Below are 21,054 nucleotides of genomic sequence, written 5' to 3' on the forward strand. Positions count from 1 at the left end.
ATAATTATTACAGTGTATTACTAAGTTTGCAACATATGTTCAAGCAACATTATTCATAATAACCAAAAAAACAGAAATAACCTAAATGTCCATGAATAACACACGAGGTGACTATTTTCCTTGGAGGGACCCAGAGGATACTGTTTATCAGGCAATAAGGAATGTGCAGGCAAGGGGAGTATCAACCTCATTGTGCCTGTGCTTGGTAAGCCGGGCCTGACTCTAGGAGATGATATTACAGAACCTGGCTCCTTAGCATTAATGGGGATAATAGGATCCCAGAAAGCCAGAGGACAAGTGACAGCAAGTTAGAAACAAAGTGGGCAGAATTGCCAAAATAGCCAGCAATGTCAGAATTGAAGCCAGAAAATTCTGACTGCAAGGAATTTTGGAAATGGGTAACAGACTATTGTACTCCTAGGGGCAAGATAAATGGGCAGCCTACAAGAGTGTTGCTTAATATTTTAACCAATAGAAGAAAAATGAATAAGCTGAAGGCTGAGATTAATGGCTCCAATAGAAAGTTATGATTCCTTGGGACTTCCCTGGTGGTCCAGTGGTTAAGACTCCATGCTCCCAATGCAGGGGGCTCGGCTTCAATGCCCGGTCAGGGAACTAGATCCCGCATGCCACAACTAAAAGATCCCGCATGCCGCAACTAAAAGATCCCACATGCCGCGACTAAAAAAGATCCCGCATGCCGCAGCAAAGATCTTGCACGCAGCGACGAAAGATCCCACGTGCCGCAACTAAGACCCAGCACAGCCAAAATAAATAATAAATAAATAAGCAAATAAATGAAAAATTTTTTTAAAAAGTTATGATTCCTTGACCAGTTTCCAGACCCAAGCCAGATCTCAGACCCAGAATCCATTAATTAAAGGAGAGGCCAGGTCCCCTGTTGAAGTCCCCTGCAACACCATGGCAAGTGTACATCAGTAATTCCCCAAGCCCATCACTAAAGGAATCAATGGCCATTTATTCATACACTGAAGAAAGAAAATACCCTGATCTTTGCTAGGTTTATTAGACACAGGATCCAATTTGACACTAATTCTTGGGGAACCAAAGCACCATCATGGACTCCCATTAGGGAGAGGCATATGGGGACCAGGAAATAATTTGTTTCCTGTCTCAGGTCCACCAATATCTCAGTGGGTCCTCTGTGTCCACACATCCACTTGGTGGTTATTTCCCCAGTTTCCAAATGTGTCATTGGAATGGACATGCTTAACAATTGCCAGAACCCTCACATTGTTTCTTTGACCTGTGGAATAAAAGCCTGGTAGTAAGAGAGGCCAAGTGGAAGCCCATGAATTAGCCTTTGAACCTCAGGCAGGATAGAAAATTAAGACAATATTGTATCTTGAGGGCAATTAAAGAGGTTAATACCACCCTCAAATACATAAAGGATGCAGGCGTGGAGGGTAGTCCCAACATATTAAGTTAATTTGCTGGTCTGGTTCTTGCAAAAATTGGATGGATCATGGTAGATGATAGGGAACTGCTAGAAATTTAACTCAAATTAGCCTAATTGCAGCAGATGTGCTGAATGTGATATGTTTAATAGAGTAGATTTATGCAGTTTCTGGTACATGATATAAGGCTATTGAATACCTAAAGGGAATTTTACCTCAATTCAGTTGCATAAACAAATGGCTCAGGCCTTCATGTCACCTACCACTGTTGTGCCTTTCTCTTTTCCTCATTTCTCACCTATGACCTAACGGGGAGTTCCTATGACCAGTTGACATAAGAGGGGAAAACCTGAGCTTGGGTCACAAATGTGGCAGCTCAGTATGTTGGTGTGAGCCCAAAGTGGACTACTGCCGTGCTGCACCATAGCCCCACTCAGGGATGACCAAAGACAGTGCTGAGGGGCCGTCCTTCCAATGGGCAGAACTTCAGGTGACGCTCCTACTTACCCACATTGCATAAAGAAAAAGAAGTGGCCTGAGGTAAGACTATGCACAAACTCAGGCAGTGGCGGTGGCTTAACTGGAGGGGCCTGGGAGGGACCTAAAAGGAGCAAGATTGGAAGATCAGGACAAGAATATTTGGGAAGAGGCATATGGTAGGCACAAAGTGTTAGGATAAGCTGTATCACATGTTAATGCCCATCAAAAACTATCTACTATGCAAGAGACACTAAACAACCAAGTGCACAGAATGACTCAGCCAGTAGACATTAGCCAGCCTCTGTCCTTAGCTAACTCAGTGTTTGCACAACAAGCTATAAAAGGAATATCCATGGTTGGGCTCCCTTTCACCCAGGCTGATATAGTTACTGCTACAACTGAACAGCTGATCTTCCAGCAACAAATAAACTCCAATGTGGTATCATTCCTTAAGGAGGGCAACCAGCCCCTTGGTGGCAAGTTGATTATGTTGTTACTCTTCCACCTTGGAAAAATCAGGGATTGATCTTGATCTGGGCTGACATGTATTCCAGGTAGGATTTTGTCCTTCCTTCCCACAGAGCATCACTCAGAACTATTAACCTAGGGCTCACATAGTAATATAAATATCCAAGGCTATACTTCTAGTCATTAGACTAGACTAGTCATTAGACTAGTCATTGGGTGATGGAGAGAACATTAAATTCTGCTGGGCTCTCATTAAAAAATAACAATATTTGCATCATTGTGGCAGGACTCCTTCAGTCACAAGTTAACAGTTTTAGCAGAACAGATTGAGCATGTTGATCTACCTGAGAGGGCAGGGATGAGGCTGACGTGAGACATGACTGGATCTAGGGAATCAAACTTGTCATCAGCTCTCTCTCTCTGTTCCTAAGGAAGGTAGCCAAGATCATCTCTAACCTCCCTCACATTGCGCCACTTTAACAACTTAAGCAGAAAAATAAACATCTTTCTCACAGTGTCCATACATAAAGTACCAGAGAAGGTTACCTTTGGACCAATCCCTGTTGCCAGGCAGATGTGGTACAATGTGGTACACCCTGATTGGTCAGGTCTGGGTCATGTGCCTCTCCTGGTACATCATAATATTTCCTAAGCTATTTAAGGTCATGCTGATTATTAAACCATGTAACTATAAATAAAAAGAACTTTCAGAATTCTTTGGGCCACGAGAAAAATGAGAGAACATCAGCTATTAGCTTTCCTTTATGTTTCTTTTTAAAATTAATTAATTAATTAATTTGGTTGTGCCAGGTCTTAGTTGCGGTTCGCAGGCTCCTAAGTTGTGGTATGCATGTGGGATCTAGTTCCCTGACCAGGGATCGAACCCGGGCCCCCTGCATTGGGAGCGTGGAGTCTTAACCACTGGACCACCAGGGAAGTCCCTACCTTTATGTTTCTAGCTAACAAAACTGACTCTTTTAATCACAAAACTGATTCACCTTTCTAGGTGGTAAACAGACAGACTCTAAGATATTCCCAAAGATCTTCATCTCCTGGCATCCATGCCCATGTATAACCTTTACCCTTAGAGCATAAGCTGGAGCTAGTGACTCACTGGTAGCAAATAGAATTCGGGAAGTGAGCAATGGAATATTTATTTTGGGATGACCGGGGACAGGATATGAGGGAACTGAGGTCAGTTGTCTCAAGTTCAGCTGTCCAAGCCAGGCTGGGGAAGCACAGACTCCCAGTGAAAACCAATGTCAAGTGGCTCTGCATTCCTTTTCCACCTGAGGAGTTTCTCCTCTAGATCTCAGCCTCCACAGTCACTGCCTCGAGACAGGAGGAGGAGGAGGAGGAAGAGACCACCTGCAGTGATTCTGATGCTGGCTAGGACCGTTGTAAATATATTGGTTTGAAATGATTTCAAATCCACTTGTTTATACCTTAAGTGGAGTTGTTTTAATCCACTTGTTTATGGTAAGGACCAAAAAAAGTTGTTCTTCAAAGTAAAGTTGTTTTGACATAAGAATGAAGTAAGTTGTGTCAGGATGTCATCATGTCCTCTGCTGTTGACTGATAAGCACTTAGCAGCCCAACTGCTGATGGGGGCCCTCTGGGGGCTTATCAATAAGAACATGTGGAGAAGCAACTATGGCAAAGGGACATTTACAATATAAAAAACCAACAGTTAGGGAGGAATATCTGAGAGTTTCAGTCAGGGCAAAACTACCCTTCATGGATCTAGCTCTCTGAAGATATTGAGACACTTGCTCCTGCCCTGGCCAAGGCAACTCTTTGGTCAGCAGCAATGTTCAACCACGCAGCAGTCTCAGGAAGGGAAGGGACACCTGTTCCTGCTTCACCGAGGCCCTCCTGGTTGGCAGTGACATGAGCCATGCAATGGTCCCTGGAGTGATAACCTTCAGAGCAGCCTCGCCTGCCCACCAACACAGGCTCCAACGTTCCCTAGCAACATGCTCTAGCAAAGCCTTCTCTCCCGAGAAAACAAACTCCTATAAAAGATGCACCTCAAAGTACATTTGGACATTATTTCTGTAATCTCCCCTTGCCCAGAACAACAGTGTAATTAATCATTTGTTTGGAGTATGTTATTTCTTTATTAGCTTATTAAAAGACATTATCCTGTATGCTATTGGCTGATGAAATTATTATAATTTCCACAGTGAACCTGTGTTAAATAAACTATTGGCAAAGACAATCTCAGTCTCTGAGCACAATTTGCTGCCTCCAAACCAAATCATAAAACAAACAAGGAATCTGATCTGTAGTGAAAACAGGAAGTGAAGAAACAAAGACTCCCAAACCTAGCACGTGGTGAGCCCCATGGCTAGAAAGATGAGCACCAACATTTCCAGCCTGGACACTGCACTATTTCCTACAGTTTCCACTACTACATTGCTCACCCTTCACTTCTCGATTCTGTTCTCAGCGCAACAGCCAGACTGATGCTTCTAAAAAGAAGTCATACCAGGTCCCTCTTCTTCCAAAACTGTCTTGGAGTGCTACATCTTCCTCAGAGAAAAGTCAATCCAATATTCTCAAAGCCCACATGATCTGGCCGGACACTGGATTTCATCTCAATTCCTCTCTCCTCCAGCTACTATGGCCTCCTCACTCTTCCTTGAGCACGCAGACACTCTCCTGCCCTAGTGCACTGGCACTGGAGGCTCCCCTGCCTGGAGAGGACTTGCCCCAGACATCCTCGTGGACATTCCTTCATGTCCTTCGCATCTTTACTCAAAGGTCACCTTCTCAATGAGGCCCACACTGACAATGATGCCCTAGTAAAACAGCCACCTTCCCTGTCCCCACACACTTACATGCTGGGTCTCCTTCCTCAAAGCATTTACCAACCTCTAAGGTAAACACTTCCTTTATTACTCTGCTTATAGTACCCACTCTGCCCCTTCCCACCAGAACATGCTCCACAGGCCAACAACTTTGCCCGACTTTAGTTTTCTGAAGTTTCTTAGATGCAAAAATAGTGTGTCATGTATCTGACACACAACATATATATCGGTTGAATGAATGATCAGTGGATAGCACCTCCGTATTCTAAAGGCAGTATCTTTATTAATGTAGCCTAAGGCCACGTGTTGTTCTGTGGCAGCTACAGCACGACATCTACTCTCACTGGTGTCAATCCTGCCTTGCTTTTCTCACAAGTGCTGCTCTCCCTCCCTCCCTCCCTCCTTCCTTCCTTCTCCTTCTTCCCACACCAACCCTCCTGCACACCACAGCACACAACTTCTTTCCCTCTTGAGAAAACAATGGTCCTTGACCTATGCGTCCTATTTTCCAATCCACTGTAAATCTAAATTAGACTCAGCTTTATAAATCCATGAGTCTGGCCTGAAGCCAGCACTAGCACTACTAGAGCTAAGGGCAGGGAGAAGGAGTAGTGAGCAGAGAAGATAAGAGGAATTTCTAAGATGAGAAACTATCAGATCCCTCCTCTCTACTATTCTGGGATCTGGTTCCTTAAAGAAAGGTTGGGGAAAAGACAGAAAGAACAATCCAGAAAATAGCCTTAGAAGGAGGGCAAGAGCTGGATGAGTCAGAAAACTCATTTCTGCAGACCACTGACGCTACAGTGAGCAGGGAGCTCCTGGGCCTTGTGGGGACAATGACAGGCAAAATCACTCCTGCTCCTGTCAAGAGATGGGGGACACCCAGAGTAAAATGAGACTAGAATTCATACCCAAGAACAAGAAGAGGCGTAATTCTCTATAGAAACAAATAAAAAATAATAATAAACACCCAAAAGATGAGGGCTGAGGGCCAGACCCAGTCCTGAGTCCTGGCTGACCCAACCACGTAAAGTCCTCACTGCCCAGAGTCCAGAAGACAAGACAAGGTCCAGGTGATGTCCGAGTCCCTGTGATCACAAGTCCTGGTGGGACAAGGTTCTACTGAAGGGACAAGGACAAAGAAGCTGAGAAGATGTGACCAGGAGTGACCACATCAAAGCCCACGATGCAGTGAGCTCGGAGTGGGCACAGGCCGCGTCCACGCTCGGCTCCTCACAGCCTCCTCCTGTCCCACCTGCAACACACAGAGCACAGCAAGCACACGGATTCTGGAAGGTTCTCAGCACTTCCATTTATTTCTCGCAAAATTTAAGAATCTGCCTATCTTTTTTTTTTTTTTCTTTTTTTTTTTTTTTTTTTTTTAAGAATCTTCCTATCTTTTAATTAACCCACCAACCCCACCTCACAACAAGAATCAGAAGAAACAAATTCATATCCAGATTCCTATTTTCAATAAGGAGTAAGAAGCTGCAATTCAGTGCAACGTGAAGTTAAGACAGGGATGGAGGTGGCCCAGCCCCACCTCTGCTGGAACAGGCAAGTGGATCAGGGAAGAGAACACAGGTCAGGGTGGGGAGGGGTCGTGGTGGGCAGGGGTGGGCCAGTCTCCCCACCTCCTCACATTATCCTAAGAGGAACACAGACACATTCAGATGCCAATTGCAGAAACAGAAGTCAGGGGATCCAAAGTCACAAAGGAGGGGGGTGGGGCATAAACAAATCTTACATCACTCAGTCCCACACAAGGCCATTCTCTCATACTGTGAAAGAAAATAATCATGAACAAATTCAGGTCAATCACCGTAAGTGGTCCATTCTTAACAGCCCCCCACATGCTCAAAATGTCCCACTCAAAGAATCTCCATAACCCAGTGTGTTCCCTCTGCCCCAGCCTCTCTCCCATTTTGGGCCCTTTAGGGCCTCACCTTTAGAATCAGTGAGAGCATCAGAGCCCAGAGCACTGTCACTGCCTGGGGGAGAACAAAACAGGACGTGGCCAGAGCCCAGAGATGTGACTAAAGAAGGAATCATGGGGTGGGTGAGCTCCCCCATCGGCTCCCGTCTGCACTATCCCAAGGATCTCAGGGTTCACCCTCCACCACCACCTCCGCTCAATACTTACTTGCAGCCTGAGAATTGCCCCTCTTTTTCCACTTGAGGAAAGAAACACAATGTCCTGTGAGAAGCCAGGGAGAAGGCAGGTCATGAGGCCCTAAAGGAACCCCCTAGTCCTGAACCCCAGGGAAGTTTCCAGAACTGTGACTGAAAACCCAGGGCAGGATCCAAAAACATGAAGAAAGTAGATGTGCAGGGACTGGACCAACCACCCTCCTGGAGGCCTGTCCTCAGTAGTAACATTCCCTGACCTTCAAATCCTAGGAATCATGTCCCCGTCACCAGATTCATCACGTTGATATTGGTCTCGATTTTCACATGTGCCTTACAAAGAATAAGTGAAAGCAAAAGGCCCCAAACTTACTAAGCACACATGTGTGGATGGTACTTCCCAGTAACGAGGCAGGCAGACTTCTACATGGGCTTGAAACCCCACAGCGGGACAAGAAAACTCAGATTCCCTCCCTCCCTTCCCTACCTGGTTGATTCTTCCTGCACTGCAAAACCACCACAGCTCCAGCTGCCACAGCTCCAATGACCATAAAGAAAACCACACCAGCAGTGTTGCCCTTGATGGAGATGGGAAGGAAAGTTGGCTCTGGGAAGGAAAGAGAAGGGAAGGGGCCCAGACCTCAGTCTTTAGTCCTGACCTTGATGAAGTTCTCCAGAAGGGCTTCTGCTTCCCTGAGAATCTCCCCGCTCCATTCCCCTCCTTACCCCATCTCAGCGTAACGGGGTCAGGCAGCCCCTCGTGCTGCACATGGCACGTGTATCTCTGCTCCTCTCCAGAAGGCACAAGAACAGCCGCCCACTTCTGGAAGGTTCCATCCCCTGCAGGTCTGGTCTCCACAAGCTCCATGTCCTGGGTCTGATCCTCCCCATCACGCTGCCAGGTCAGGGTGATCTCTGCAGGGTAGAAACTCAGGGCCCAGCATCTCAGGGTGACCTCCTATTAGGGCCGGTGTGTTGGGCCACGTGTGTTTTGGGAGGCTCTGTGGTAGACAAAGCAGGGAGGGCTCAGGCAAGGGCTCACTGAGTGGCATTGACTCCAAAGACCAAGACACCACAACTCCTGATGGTTTGGCTGCTGACCAGGGGGAGACAGGGAGCTTCCTCTATCTGAAGGTAGAGGGACCCATATTAAGCTGAGCCAAGGTTAAAGACAAGGGTGTGGGAACTCAATCTAACATTCTCCTCCAGGATAAGAGCCTCTTCAAAGACTCTCCACTCTTATCAAGCCTTTGGTCAATGTTTCTAGATACAGGTGTGTATCTAGTGGAAAAGTGCCAAAAGGGTGAAAAACCTCCAAGGTTCTATGAAGTAGCTCTGTGCCCTCCTGAGAGTAGTTTCCTGAGCCTAATAAGAATGGGTGGGTCGGGACTTCCCTGGTGGTCCAGTGGTAAAGAATCCGTCTTCCAATGCAGGGGACGTAGGTTCAATCCTTGGTCAGGGAACTAAAATCCCACTTGCCACGGGGCAACTAAGCCCATGTGCCACAACTACTGAGCTCGCACGCCTCAACTAGAGAGCCTGCATGCCACAAACTACAGAGCCCATGCACTCTGGAACCCGTGCGCCACAACTACAGAGCCCATGTGCCCTGGACACTGCGCGCCACAACTAGAGGAGAGAAAACCCACCCGCCACAACTAGAGAGAACCCCACGCACCGCAATGAAAGATCCCACATGCCTCAACGAAGATCCCACATGCCACAACTAAGACCCAATGCAGCCAAAAAATTAATTAATTTTTTAAAAATCGGTGTTTGAATCAAAGCTTTAAAAAAAATAAAAAAAAAAGAATGGGTGGGTCAGATGGCACCGTCCAGGAGACTCAAGATAGGAAGCCCCCCAGTCCACATCTCTGGCTTGCAGGGAAGTCATCATCAGCACATTGGCCCCAGCCATCCCACACTAAATATCTTACACCCCTGTGCTGGATCAGTTCTGGAGGAGACCCCCTCACCTCACTCACACTCTGGAGAGAGAATGGCCCAAGCTGGGGATGGGGGAAGGGCTGAGTGGGTGGGCTGTGGGAGGTCATTACCAGTGCGGTTCAAGCTCTCCCCTCCAAATTTCAAGTATCTCTGCAGCCACAGGACGCACTCTTTCTCCAAGTAGTTCTTGTGTCTCTCTATGAAGTTCCCACCAGCCTCCCATTTTCATTTGGTGTACTGAGCAATGAATGGTGCTGCTGTGTATTGCAGAGAGTCCATATGTAAGCTCAGGTAGTCCTCACCATCATAGCCATACTGCCAGTGCCCCGTGGGCCTGCCGTCCTGCTGGAGCTCACAGCCGAAGGTGAACTGGAGGGTGTGGGGACCTGCCCACCCCCAGGGACCAAGCAGTGTCAGTCAGGCGGAGTCTGCCTCCAAGGCCTCCGCATCCATGGTTCCAGCTCCCCCACACCTTTCCATCTTATCTCTTATCTTCTCCTTAGAGGCCATTCACATTCTATAGACAAACTAGTTTTGTCCTGATACTGATCTCTTTTATTGGCTGTCAGCTCTGCTGTGGGGAGTGGCCTATGGTTGGTTCCAGGAGGTACTGAAAAAGCCTTGGATGGGGAGTTACAGATTTGGACTTCGCCATGAACTGTGTTATTTGGGCAAGTTAGTCAACCTCCAGGGTTCCACATTTATCTTGTGTAAATGGAGGGTTAGATTATGACCTTACAGGTCTCTTCTGTGCTAAGAGTCTCAGATTCTAAGCTCAAGTTCCTGAAAACAGGATCACACTACACAGCATTAACACAGGAGGGCACAGAGTGCTAAGTACAGTTTTCCTGGAATGCTATGGACTGAATTTTATCCCTCCAATATTCATATGTTGAAGCCCTAACCCTCGATGTAACTTTATTTGGAGATTCTAGGAGGTAATTAAATTTAAATGAGGTCATGAGCATGGTGCCCTAATCCAACAGGGATTAGGGGGATAGGGAGATCTCTCACTCACTCCATGTGCATACACCAAGGAAAGTGAGAATGTGGCTGACTGCAAGCCAGGAAGGGAGCCCTCACCAGAAAGTGAATCCTGCTGAATCTTGATCTTGGACTTTCCAGCCTCTAGAACTGTCAGAAAATAAGTTTCTGTTGCTTAAATCATGCAGTCTGTGGTATTTTGTTATGGCAGCCCGAGCAGACTAATACACGAGGTACTAGAGAATGCAAATAACATCAATAAGCCCAAACTGCTGAAAAATTTCTTGAATGAATTTCAAAGTCAAATATAAATAAATCTGAGATCACTGCAGCCTGGATTCACCACACTCTCCTCTGGGTTCCCACAGTCTCCCAGCTCAAACTCCTAGTCCAACACTGACATACTCTAACCTTATTGTGTATCATCACTCTCTTCTTATGCTGTGAGCCCTTAGATGGCAGGTACTATGTCAGTGCCTGTGAAGTAACCATCTGATAAACCTTTGTTGAATTCATGCTCCTAGAAGGATCAACTGGTAAAAGCTGAGCAGCCTCAGTATTCAGCTTGAATTGTACTTCTCACTGGTTTATGCCTTGATTTGGCTTCAAGGCCCTTTACAAACCTGTTTCAACAGAGCTAAACTCTCAAGAGCCATTAACTAGAAATGATTAAACTTCAGTCTATCCCCTGAACTCACTATGCCAAATCCCACCCCACACCTTGCTGCACCCTAATTTCCTACTACTTGAAACATCTTTTACTTTCTTCATAGACCTAAGTAATACACATCTATCAGGTTCTATATAAAGTTCCGCCTCATTCATGAAACTCTGACCACTGGGGTGTGTTGCCTATGAACCTCAGTAAACTACTTCTCTGCTTCTCATTTGCCATTTAAGGAGGTTCCTGTCTTTGACATCTCTGGGTATGCATCAAAGGGTTAATAAAGTTTTCACAGAAGTGTGAGTACCCTCCCATATTAATTGTAAGCTCTCTGAAGACAAACACCAGGTTATACTTTTCTGGATCCCCACCTCCAGTACCCAAAAGAGACATACTAAGCGTATGTCCATGACCCAATAAAACTGCTTAATTCATCTACTAATTATTAAGTCATGTCAAACAGACCCTACGCCATTGTGACCAGACTAGCCCAGCTTTCATTCTCAAGTGTTAACTTGTACACGTTCTCCTGCCCCAGCCTGACCCTATGGGAACACTTGTAGAGAGGGCCTTTCACCCCTGGGGATTGGTGTGAAGTGATAACCACCACTTCCCTCTACTTTTTCTAAGGCATCTACCTGTTTGCTTTTGTGCCAGCGCTTTGTTCAGACCATCCTCCATGGTTTGGTTGTAATATCACTGCACATTCCTCAGATTTAAGTGGAAAATCTTCATCCAACTTGTGAAGATCTTGGTCTCATCCTCAAAGTAACTCGGCTCCTCCATCAACCACTGAACAGAAGCCTTGGCCTTCATCTCCTCACTGTCATAGCGAATGAAGGGCTGGTCATCCACGAAGCCAAAAGCAGTAAATGAAGGGACTCCTGGAGCTGGCTCAGACACAGCCGAGTAGAAATACTGCAGAGAGTGCGATCCTGAGTTAAGAACAAGAGACAGTGGGTCAGAGCGAGCTCCAGAATTTACTGAGTGAGGATCTAGGGAATGAGTGTGTGTGCACGTGTGTCTAATAAGAGACACACGGCACACAACATAAAACAATGAAAAGACAATTACAACACTCGGCATAAGTGAATTCAAATCCCACACAGAGTATGCACTGAGAGAATTTGAAGAAATAAATATATACACACACATGTATACACATACAAATATATATGTATACACACACAAATATATATGTATATATATATTTACATACATACAGAGTAAGAGATTGATTTACTTTAAGGAATTATTAGCTCATGCAGTTTTGGAGGGCTGGCAAGTCCATATCTGCAGGGCAGACCTGCATGCTGGATACCTAAGGAAAACTTGATGTTGCAGTTTGTGTCCAAAGGCAGTCTGGAAGCAGAATTCCCTCTTCCTCAGGAGACCTCAGTCTTCCCCTTAAGGCCTTCAACTGATTAGACAAGACCTACCCACATTATCACTAGGGTAATCTACATTACTCAAAGTCTACTGATTTTTTTTTCTTTTGGCCATGCCATGTGGCTCACAGGATTTTAGTTTCCCGACAAGGGATCGAACCTGGGGTCCTGGCAATGAGAGTGCCGAGTCCTAACCACTGGACCACCAGGGAATTTCCAAAGTCTACTGATTTAAATGTTAATTTCAACTAAAAAATAACATCATAGCAAAATCTAGACTAGTGTTAGACCAAATAGCTAGGTGCCAGGACCTAGTCAAGTTGACACATGAGATTAACCATCACAAGCACTTAGCACAAATACATAATTACATAGTACACATACAAATGTATATATAAAAATATATAATATGTATATTATACATATATACACCATATGTATATGAGAGGGAGAGGAATAAGTGAAAAATCCATATACCTTACAAAGGTACCAGGAACATAAATTCATGTATAGCAGATATATAATATAGAAAGTACAAATGCCCCATAATAATATCCAAGAGAGAACCACTATTAACTATTTGTTCTATATTTCCCCATTTTTTCCCCTATTCATACATTAGTAAAGATGGATGGAAGTTTGAAATAAATGTTTCTTCCAATTCAGATTGTTCTACAACTTTTATTTTTAATTTATCATGTGGACATGTTTCCTGTCCATATATATAGACTCTTATCTTTTTTCCTAATGACAAGTGTGGTATTTCACTGTATGTACATAGCTTATTTAACTATTCTAGTACTGTTTTTCCCAATTATTCACTAATATACATAATGCCTCAAAAGTATTCTTGCACTTATTTCTTTGCATACTAGAGAAAGTGTTTCTATGAATTCTTAATTTAAGTGGAAATATTGAAACAAAGCTTATGAATAGTTTGAATATTAATAGGTAGTACCAAAGTGCTCCACAAAAAGATCATCAATTTATACCCACATTAACAGGAGAAGTTGCAATATATAGTTTTTTGTTTGTCACTCAATAGATTATTTAATAAGCAAGTTTCACTCAATAGATTATTTAAAAAGTCAACAAAAACTTGGGAGGGCTTTTTCTACAGAATTAAAGTGTGTTTTTTGTTTTTTAATTGAAGAGTTGCTTTACAATGTTGTGTGAGTTTCAGGTGTACAGTATAGTGATTCAGTATTTTGGCAGATTATATTCCATAATAGGTTATTATAAGATAATGGGTATAATTTCCTTTGCTATATGATAAATCCTTGTTGCTTATCTACTTTATATATAGTAGTTTGTATCTGTTAGTCCCATACCCCTAATTTGTCCCTCCCCTCTTGCCCTCTCCTCTTTGGTAATCACAGATTTGATTTCTATGTCTGTGAGTCTGTTTTGTATATACATTCATTTGTATTATTTTTTAGATTCCACGTATAAGTGATTTCATATAGTATTTTTTTTGTCTGACTTATTTCACTAAGCGTAATATTTTCTAGATCTATCAACATTGCTGCAAATGGCAGTTGAAATACATATTTTTTAATGTATTTATGTTGTAATTAGAGAGGTTGAATATAATTTCATGTTTACTGGCCAACTGAATTTATTCTTCTGTAAATTACTTATTCATATCATTTATATGCTTTTAACAGAATTGTTTTTCTCTTTTAAGAAGAACCTCTCCATTTCTACCCCTTGGTATGGTCTCCTCCTTTGATGAACAAGTCCCTCTCACCGTGAACTGACTCTGACCCCACTCAGATCTAGACTCCATGAAGAAGCACCTGCTGAGTCAAGTCAAGAAGTCCTTCCTGAGGAACCAAGACAGTGGACATGCCAGCCAGCGGTCCCTCTGTCTGTTCTCTGCCAATCCCTACTGTGGCCCTGCACCTGAACAGGGGCTATGCAGGGAGCAAGGCTGTTGTTAGATGTTCAGAGACATTGAATTCCAGGGAATGATGGTGAAGAGGAAGGAAAAAAAAACAAGAGCAAAAGAAAGACGAAAGACACTGCATACAAACTCCCCTTTATTCTTTCTAAGGTTCAGTCCAGCAGCCATATCCTGGATGACTTGGTCCATTCAGGCAGACAGGAAATGTACAAATATGGAAAAGTTCACACCTTACTCCCATTAAACACCCTCAACAAACCAGTTAGGTTTGCACAGAAATAAAGTCTGTTTCCTAAATATTGTCACTGTGTTGGAGCAGTTCCTCTGTGGTCTGCTATTATTTCTTTGTTTTATTTTAATTCTTTTAATAACTGTATGAAGTGACATTTAAATTCCATGTTAGAGGTGAGAAAACTGAAACTTAGTAGCAAAGCTTTAATTAGAACACATCTCTCTTTCTCTCTTGCTCATAAATAGGTGAGACCAAAAAAAAAAAAAAAAAGAGTGAAACCAACATCACATTCATGCTGCCAGATATGAATGTCAAGAATTTGTTTCATTTTCCATCGAGTTTTTCCTTGCTAGTCCAGAAACATTTTAATCAGCAATTAAGTCATGAGCCTGGCTTTCCATCTGGTTTTCTTGGTACACCTCTAGACTCTGAAGTTCAACAACAGCTGCTGAGCAACCATGCATAGGACACCTGAGGCTGGAGACAACGGTTTCTCATTAGTTTGCATGAAGGAAAATCCAAAAATAGCAGCTTGGGGTGGGGAGAGCTTTACATAGTTTCAGGTCGGGGTTTTCCTGGATGAGTCATATTTAACGAGTACATCAGTGAAGCACTTCTTCCATCTGAATAAATGTGAATGTTTGTGCGTGTTATCTCTTTCAACTCTGTCATTAACCAAGCTTCTGATAAATAAAAAAGAAGTTATTTAAAATATTTTATCCCATCTTTTTAGATTTCTGTTTTTGTAAATTTTTATAATGTGCATAATGTATTGGTACAATGGAACATCTACATACTTTATAAATAAACACACACTTTAAACTGTAAAGAAAGATGATTTAAAACCTTGGACACCATGGACCCCAAACTCTTGCTTCTGGCTGTGGCTCTGCCCTTCGAAATATTCAACAAGCCTCTTTTCTAAGTGGCTTTGAAGAACCAGAAACATCTATTCTGAGGAAGAATACATAATTCATAACTTGCAGCCTCGTTCAGAGATCTGCCAGCTTCCTTCTTGTTTGCACTACATGCCCTTCTTTGACAGAGCCCGCACAATAGTAAGCCTGTGACAGCCTGCACCAAGATTTTGGAAAGTCACCCTTGAGCTTCCAGTGCTCTGAAGTTCCATTCTGGAGTTTTCCTCTGCCAGATTCGGTTTCCCCTGCAACTCTTCCCAGCCCGCTGCCCCCAATTCCCCACTCAACGGGCTCGGGTCTCTGGCAGGAAGGTCAGGAAGGAGTGAAAGAGGACAGGGGCCCACAGCATCGCCTCAGCTGTTATGATTGGCCCCAAGGCTCCCCAGCACAACCGGGACGGGGCACTCAGCGCCGGGACAGCCAGCTTCACTCCGGCTCTTCACCCAACAGGGCGGGGCCTTAGAGGAACAAAAACTGCTGACGGCGAACAGGAAAGGGTTGGGGAGGGAAACTAGAGCACCAGCCAGAGAGAGATAAGCACTCCAAAAACGCTCTCTGGAAAAGTCCCGCTGGAATTGGTTTCGGAGAAAATTAAGTCCCAGATGAACAGGAAACGCTCCCGGTCCCGCATAGCCAACGCCACACCAAGTCAGCCAGTAGCCCAGGGCTGGTCTAGAGGCACCCACCCCCTTATTGGACTTCAGATCCTAGGCAGGTCTCTCAGCTTAGGAGCCTTGGTTCCTTCCTCACCCAATGCAAATAATGTTCATCTATACATGGACAACCACAGAGAAGTTAAAAGAGTGATTAGCAACTTGGAAAAATATAGCCATATATGGAACGTAATAAACATACAATTAAAATTGAATTGGACTTCCTTGGTGGTCCAGTGGTTAAGACTCCGAGCTTCCTTCCAGTGCAGGGAGCACGGGTTCGATCCCTCGGCTCGGGGAAGTTCCGCAGGCCATGGGGTGTTGCCAAAACTTAATTAATTAATTAATTTACAAAAGAAAAAACAAACCTGGGGACTTCCCTGGTGGCGCAGTGGTTAAGAATCCGCCTGCCAATGCAGGGGATATGGGTTCCATCCCTGGTGGAGGAAGTAAGATCCCACATGCCGCAAGGCCACAGGGGAAAAAAAAATTACATATTTAGGGGGAAAATCGGCAATAAATACACAAAAATAATGTTCTGATTTGGGGTGATTTTTTTCCCTCCAGTTCCAAGTTTTATGGAATGCACTGCCTTTGACTTATAACAGCTAATTAATCAGTCACATTGGCAATCATTTCACAGTACATACATATATCAAATCATTATATCCTACACCTTAAACTAATATAATGTTATATGTCAATTTTACCTGAAAAACTGGGGATAAAAATAAAATGTCCAATTAAAATAAGTTCAGCAGGAGCATTGTTTGTATAAGACAGAAACTGTTATGAGGAACCTGGGAGGGGTAGTTACCCTGCCTACTCTGGGCAAAGTGAGAGGACTGCTGGGTCACAGAGTTGCCTCAGATGGTGGGGGAAGCTCTCCTCCCTGGTTTGGGGGTTCAAGTGGACCAGGTTCAGACCCCCACAGTGGGTTGCTGGGGGTGAGGGAGGTTGGTAAAGCTTGGGACAAGGACGTAGAGCCAAGAGAAAGATTAAAAAACAAAAACAAAGGACATCCCCTTTCCCTTGCCACCCGGCTTCTCTTTTGCTCACATCTGGATGGTTGGAAGCATATCCTGATAGGAGCCAGTAGGGACCAGAAGTCAGGACTTCTCCTACCCCCTGTTTCTCTAATCTCCCTAATCCTGCCTCCCATAAATCACCACACCCTCACCCTACCCTATCCCAAGGGCCATACTCACTGGCAAGAATGGCCTTCGGCATTCCCTGGAACAGCAGCAGTAGGAGGTGAGCCCTCATCACTCCAATTCTTATTATCAAGCGCAAGGTCATTCAGGGGGACCCAGTACAACACAACCTGCAACTTGTAGCTAAAGCCAGGGGAGCAGAAGGAACAAAGATGTGGGCTAGTCCTCAGCAGAAAGCAAAGGGTTTAGCAACCAGTAGTTCCTGTGAGAGCACATTGTCTTGATAGCTTCAGCTTTGTAGTAAATTTTGAAACCAGGAAGTATGAGTCTTCTGATTTTGTTCTTCATTTCAAGATTATTTTGGCTTTTCTGGTTCTCTTTCATTTCCATATGAATTTTAGAATTAGCTTGTCAATTTCTGCAAAGAAGTTAACTGGGATTTTTATAGGGATTGCATTGAATCTGTAGCTCAGTGTGGAGAATATTGCCATCTCAACAATATTAAGTCAGGACTTCCCTAGTGGTCCAGTGGTTAAGACTCCGTGCTTCCACTGCAGGGGGCATGGGTTCGATCCCTGGTTGGGGAATTAAGATCCCGAATGCCACGCCGCCAAAAAAAAAAATATTAAGTCTTCTGATCCTTGAAAGTGACAAGTCTCTCCATTTATTTAGATCTCCTTTATTTTCTTTCAGCAATATTTTTTTTCATTTCAGAGTATAAATTATACACTTAATTGTTATATTTATTCCTAAATATTTTATTCTTTTTGATGCTATCACTCATGGAACTGTGTTCTTAAGTTTATTTTGAATTGCTCATTGCTACTGTATAGAAATACAACTGGGGGGACTTCCCTGGTGGTCCAGTGGTAAAGAATACGCCTTCCAATGCAGGTGACTTGGGTTTGATCCCTGGTTGGGGAACTAAGATCCAACATGCCCCGGGGCAACTAAGCCCGAGCACCACAACTACTGAGCCCGCGTGCCGCAAACTACAGGGCCCACACGCCTCAACAAGAGAGAAGCCCGCACGCTGTAATGAAAGATCCTGCCTGCTGCAACTAAGACCTGTCGCAGCCAAAAAAAATAAAATAAAATGTCAAACTTTTTTTAAAAATACAATTGATTCTTGTATATTAACCTTTGTATTTGTTTTCTGTTGTTCTGTAACAATATTATCACCAACTTGGCTGCTTAACACAACAGTATCTTATCTCACACAACTTATCTCACAGTTTCTGTGGGCCAGGAGTGGAGTATGATTTAGCTATGTCCACTCAATTTTGGACCATCCCATCCAAAATGGTGTCAGCAGGGCTGGGGTCTTATCTCAAAACTTTACTGGGGAAAGACTGGTTTCCATCTTATGTGGATGATGGCAGAATTCAGTCTCTTGTGGTTTTGGGGCTCAAGGTTTCAGTTATTTGCTGGCTGTCTGCTGGAGGCTGCCCTTGGCTCCTAGAAGCTGGCCTCAGATCCTTGCCACATGAACCTCCCAACATGACCACTTGTTTCATTAAAGCCAACAAGGGAGGAAGTGTCTTTGCAAATTTGGGATCACAGTCCTATGTAACAAGGTGTAACAAGTGACATCACATCACACATGCTGTATTCTATTGATCAGAAGCAAGTCACAGGTCCTGCCCAAACTCAAGGAAGATAACGCAAATGCCAGGATGTGGGGCTCATGGGGGCCATATTAAAGTCTGTCCACCAGTCTGTCATCTGACCCCTTATAATTCATGTCCATCCTATATGCGTAATAAATTCACCCCCTCCATGAACACCAAAGCTCTCATCCCATTACAGTATCGGCTCAACATCCAGAACCTCTTCATATAAATAAATCAGGTCCAGGCGTGGATAAAGTTCCATGAATATAGTTCTTTTCAATCTGTCAATCTGTAAAACTAAAAACAAATTATCTGCCTCACACACTCCAACATAAAATGGTAGGACAGGCGTCGGATAACAGCTGTAAACATTCCCATTCAATATGGGGAGGGGGGATAATGGAGATACTATTGCATAGCAATTCTGGTATTCAGCTGGGCAAATGTTGGATGGGATGGTCCTGATTAAGTTTCGAGACCTGAGAATAATTCTCAGGGTTTTTGGCTCTGCCCTGTGGACGCTTGATTCCACCCTCTTGGTCATCCTTCCTTTTTCATGAAAGGCAGCACTTGTTTGTACCTGAGTCATTTTATCAGCTTGCTTCCTACCAATAGAATCTGGGGGGGTCTGACAGCAACCTTTCCTTCCCGTTCTGCATTCTCTTCATCCTTTTCAGTACGAACTACCAGTGATTTTATTGACTAACCTTCTTATAAAACACTGTGGGCCTTCCATGGATTTCACTGGTGTTCACAATTAGACAAAAGACACAAACACAGATCTTTTCAAGATCTTGGGCTCTTGCTGAGATGGCTGAGGGACAAGATATTTAAGCTTCCTAGAATTGCTATGGTTTAACTGAGAGGTTCTATGAGGCATACACTTAGTATTTTTAAAGGGCTTGTTGTGTGACTGAATTTTACTTGATGCTTAGGTCTTTCTGAGGTTTTAACTAAAATTGTATAGTCATACCCTCAGCTTTTTCTCTATACCATGCTTTCCTGATAGTGCTGAAAATTCATTTCCTAATTTTAATGCTTTTTGTCATCTGGAGAGGCTGAGAATTTTCAAAATAATCAAACCCTGGTTCCTTTTTTCTTTAGCTCTTCTTCCCTCAATTTATCTGTCTCCTCTTACATGTTACTATAAACAGTAAGAAGAAAGCAAGCAGCACCTGCAACACGTTGCTTGGAAATCTCCTTAGCTATATAACCAGGTTCATTGCTTACAAGTTCTGCTTCCCACATAACTGCAGGAGATAATTTAGCTAAGCTTTCCACTACTACTTAACAAAGACTTCCCCTTCTTCTAGTTTCCAATAAGATGTTCCTCATTTCCTTCTGAGCCCTCATTGGCAGATTAAAGCCCAGGTTTCTACTAAGTGTGTTCACAGAAATGTAGGCTTTCTCCAGCATGCTTCTTTCTTTCTTCCTTTCTTTTTTTTAAAATTTAATTTTATTTATTTATTTTTCATACAGCAGGTTCTTATTAGTTATCTATTTTATACACATCAGTGTATACATGTCAATCCCAATCTCCCAATTCGTCCCCCCCACCATCACCACCCCCACTTTCCCCCCTTTGTGTCCATACTTTTGTTCTCTACATCTGTGTCTCTATTTCTGCCCTGCAAACCGGTTCATCTGTACCGTTTTTCTAGATTCCACATATATGCATTAATATACGGTATTTGTTTTTCTCTTTCTGACTTACTTTACTCTGTATGACAGTCTCTACATCCATCCACTTCTCTACAAATAACCCAATTTTGTTCCTTTTTATGGCTGAGTAATATTCCATTGTATATATGTACCACACCTTCTTTATCCACGCAACTGTAGATGGGCATTTAGGTTGCTTCCATGACCTGGCTATTGTAAACAGTGCTGCAATGAACATTGGGGTGCATGTGTCTTTTTGAGTTATGGTTTTCTCTGAGTATATGCCCAGTAGTGGGATTGCTGGGTCATACGGTAGCTCTAGTTTTAGTTGTTTAAGGAACCTCCATACTGTTCCCCATAGTAGCTGTATCAATTTACATTCCCACCAACAGTGCAAGAGGGTTCCCTTTTCTCTACACCCTCACCAGCATTTGTTGTTTGTAGATTTTCTGATGATGCCCATTCTAACTGGTGTGAGGTGATACCTCATTGTAGCTTTGATTTGCATTTCTCTAATAATTAGTGATGTTGAGCATCTTTTCATCTGCCTCTTGGCCATCTGTATGTCTTCTCCGGAGAAAAGTCTATTTAGGTCTTCTGCCCATTTTTTGATTGGGTTGTTTGTTTT

The 21,054-nt window shown here is 43.6% G+C and overlaps 1 protein-coding gene across 1 annotated transcript in view; it reads right to left on the bottom strand.

The window, feature by feature from the left end:
- Positions 1-5,594: 5,594 nt before the first annotated feature.
- Positions 5,595-21,054, bottom strand: part of LOC133095673 (uncharacterized) — a 44,055-nt gene continuing 28,595 nt past the window's right edge. Inside the window, 7 exon segments of the mRNA XM_061197420.1 lie at positions 5,595-6,434; positions 7,323-7,376; positions 7,794-7,913; positions 8,033-8,266; positions 8,269-8,307; positions 9,364-9,639; positions 11,540-11,836. Of these exon segments, the coding sequence (XP_061053403.1) occupies positions 6,274-6,434; positions 7,323-7,376; positions 7,794-7,913; positions 8,033-8,266; positions 8,269-8,307; positions 9,364-9,639; positions 11,540-11,836 (1,181 nt within the window). The 3' untranslated portion in view covers positions 5,595-6,273.

The sequence above is a fragment of the Eubalaena glacialis genome, chromosome 7, assembly GCF_028564815.1.
Source record: "Eubalaena glacialis isolate mEubGla1 chromosome 7, mEubGla1.1.hap2.+ XY, whole genome shotgun sequence".
Classification (NCBI taxonomy): Eukaryota; Metazoa; Chordata; class Mammalia; order Artiodactyla; family Balaenidae; genus Eubalaena; species Eubalaena glacialis.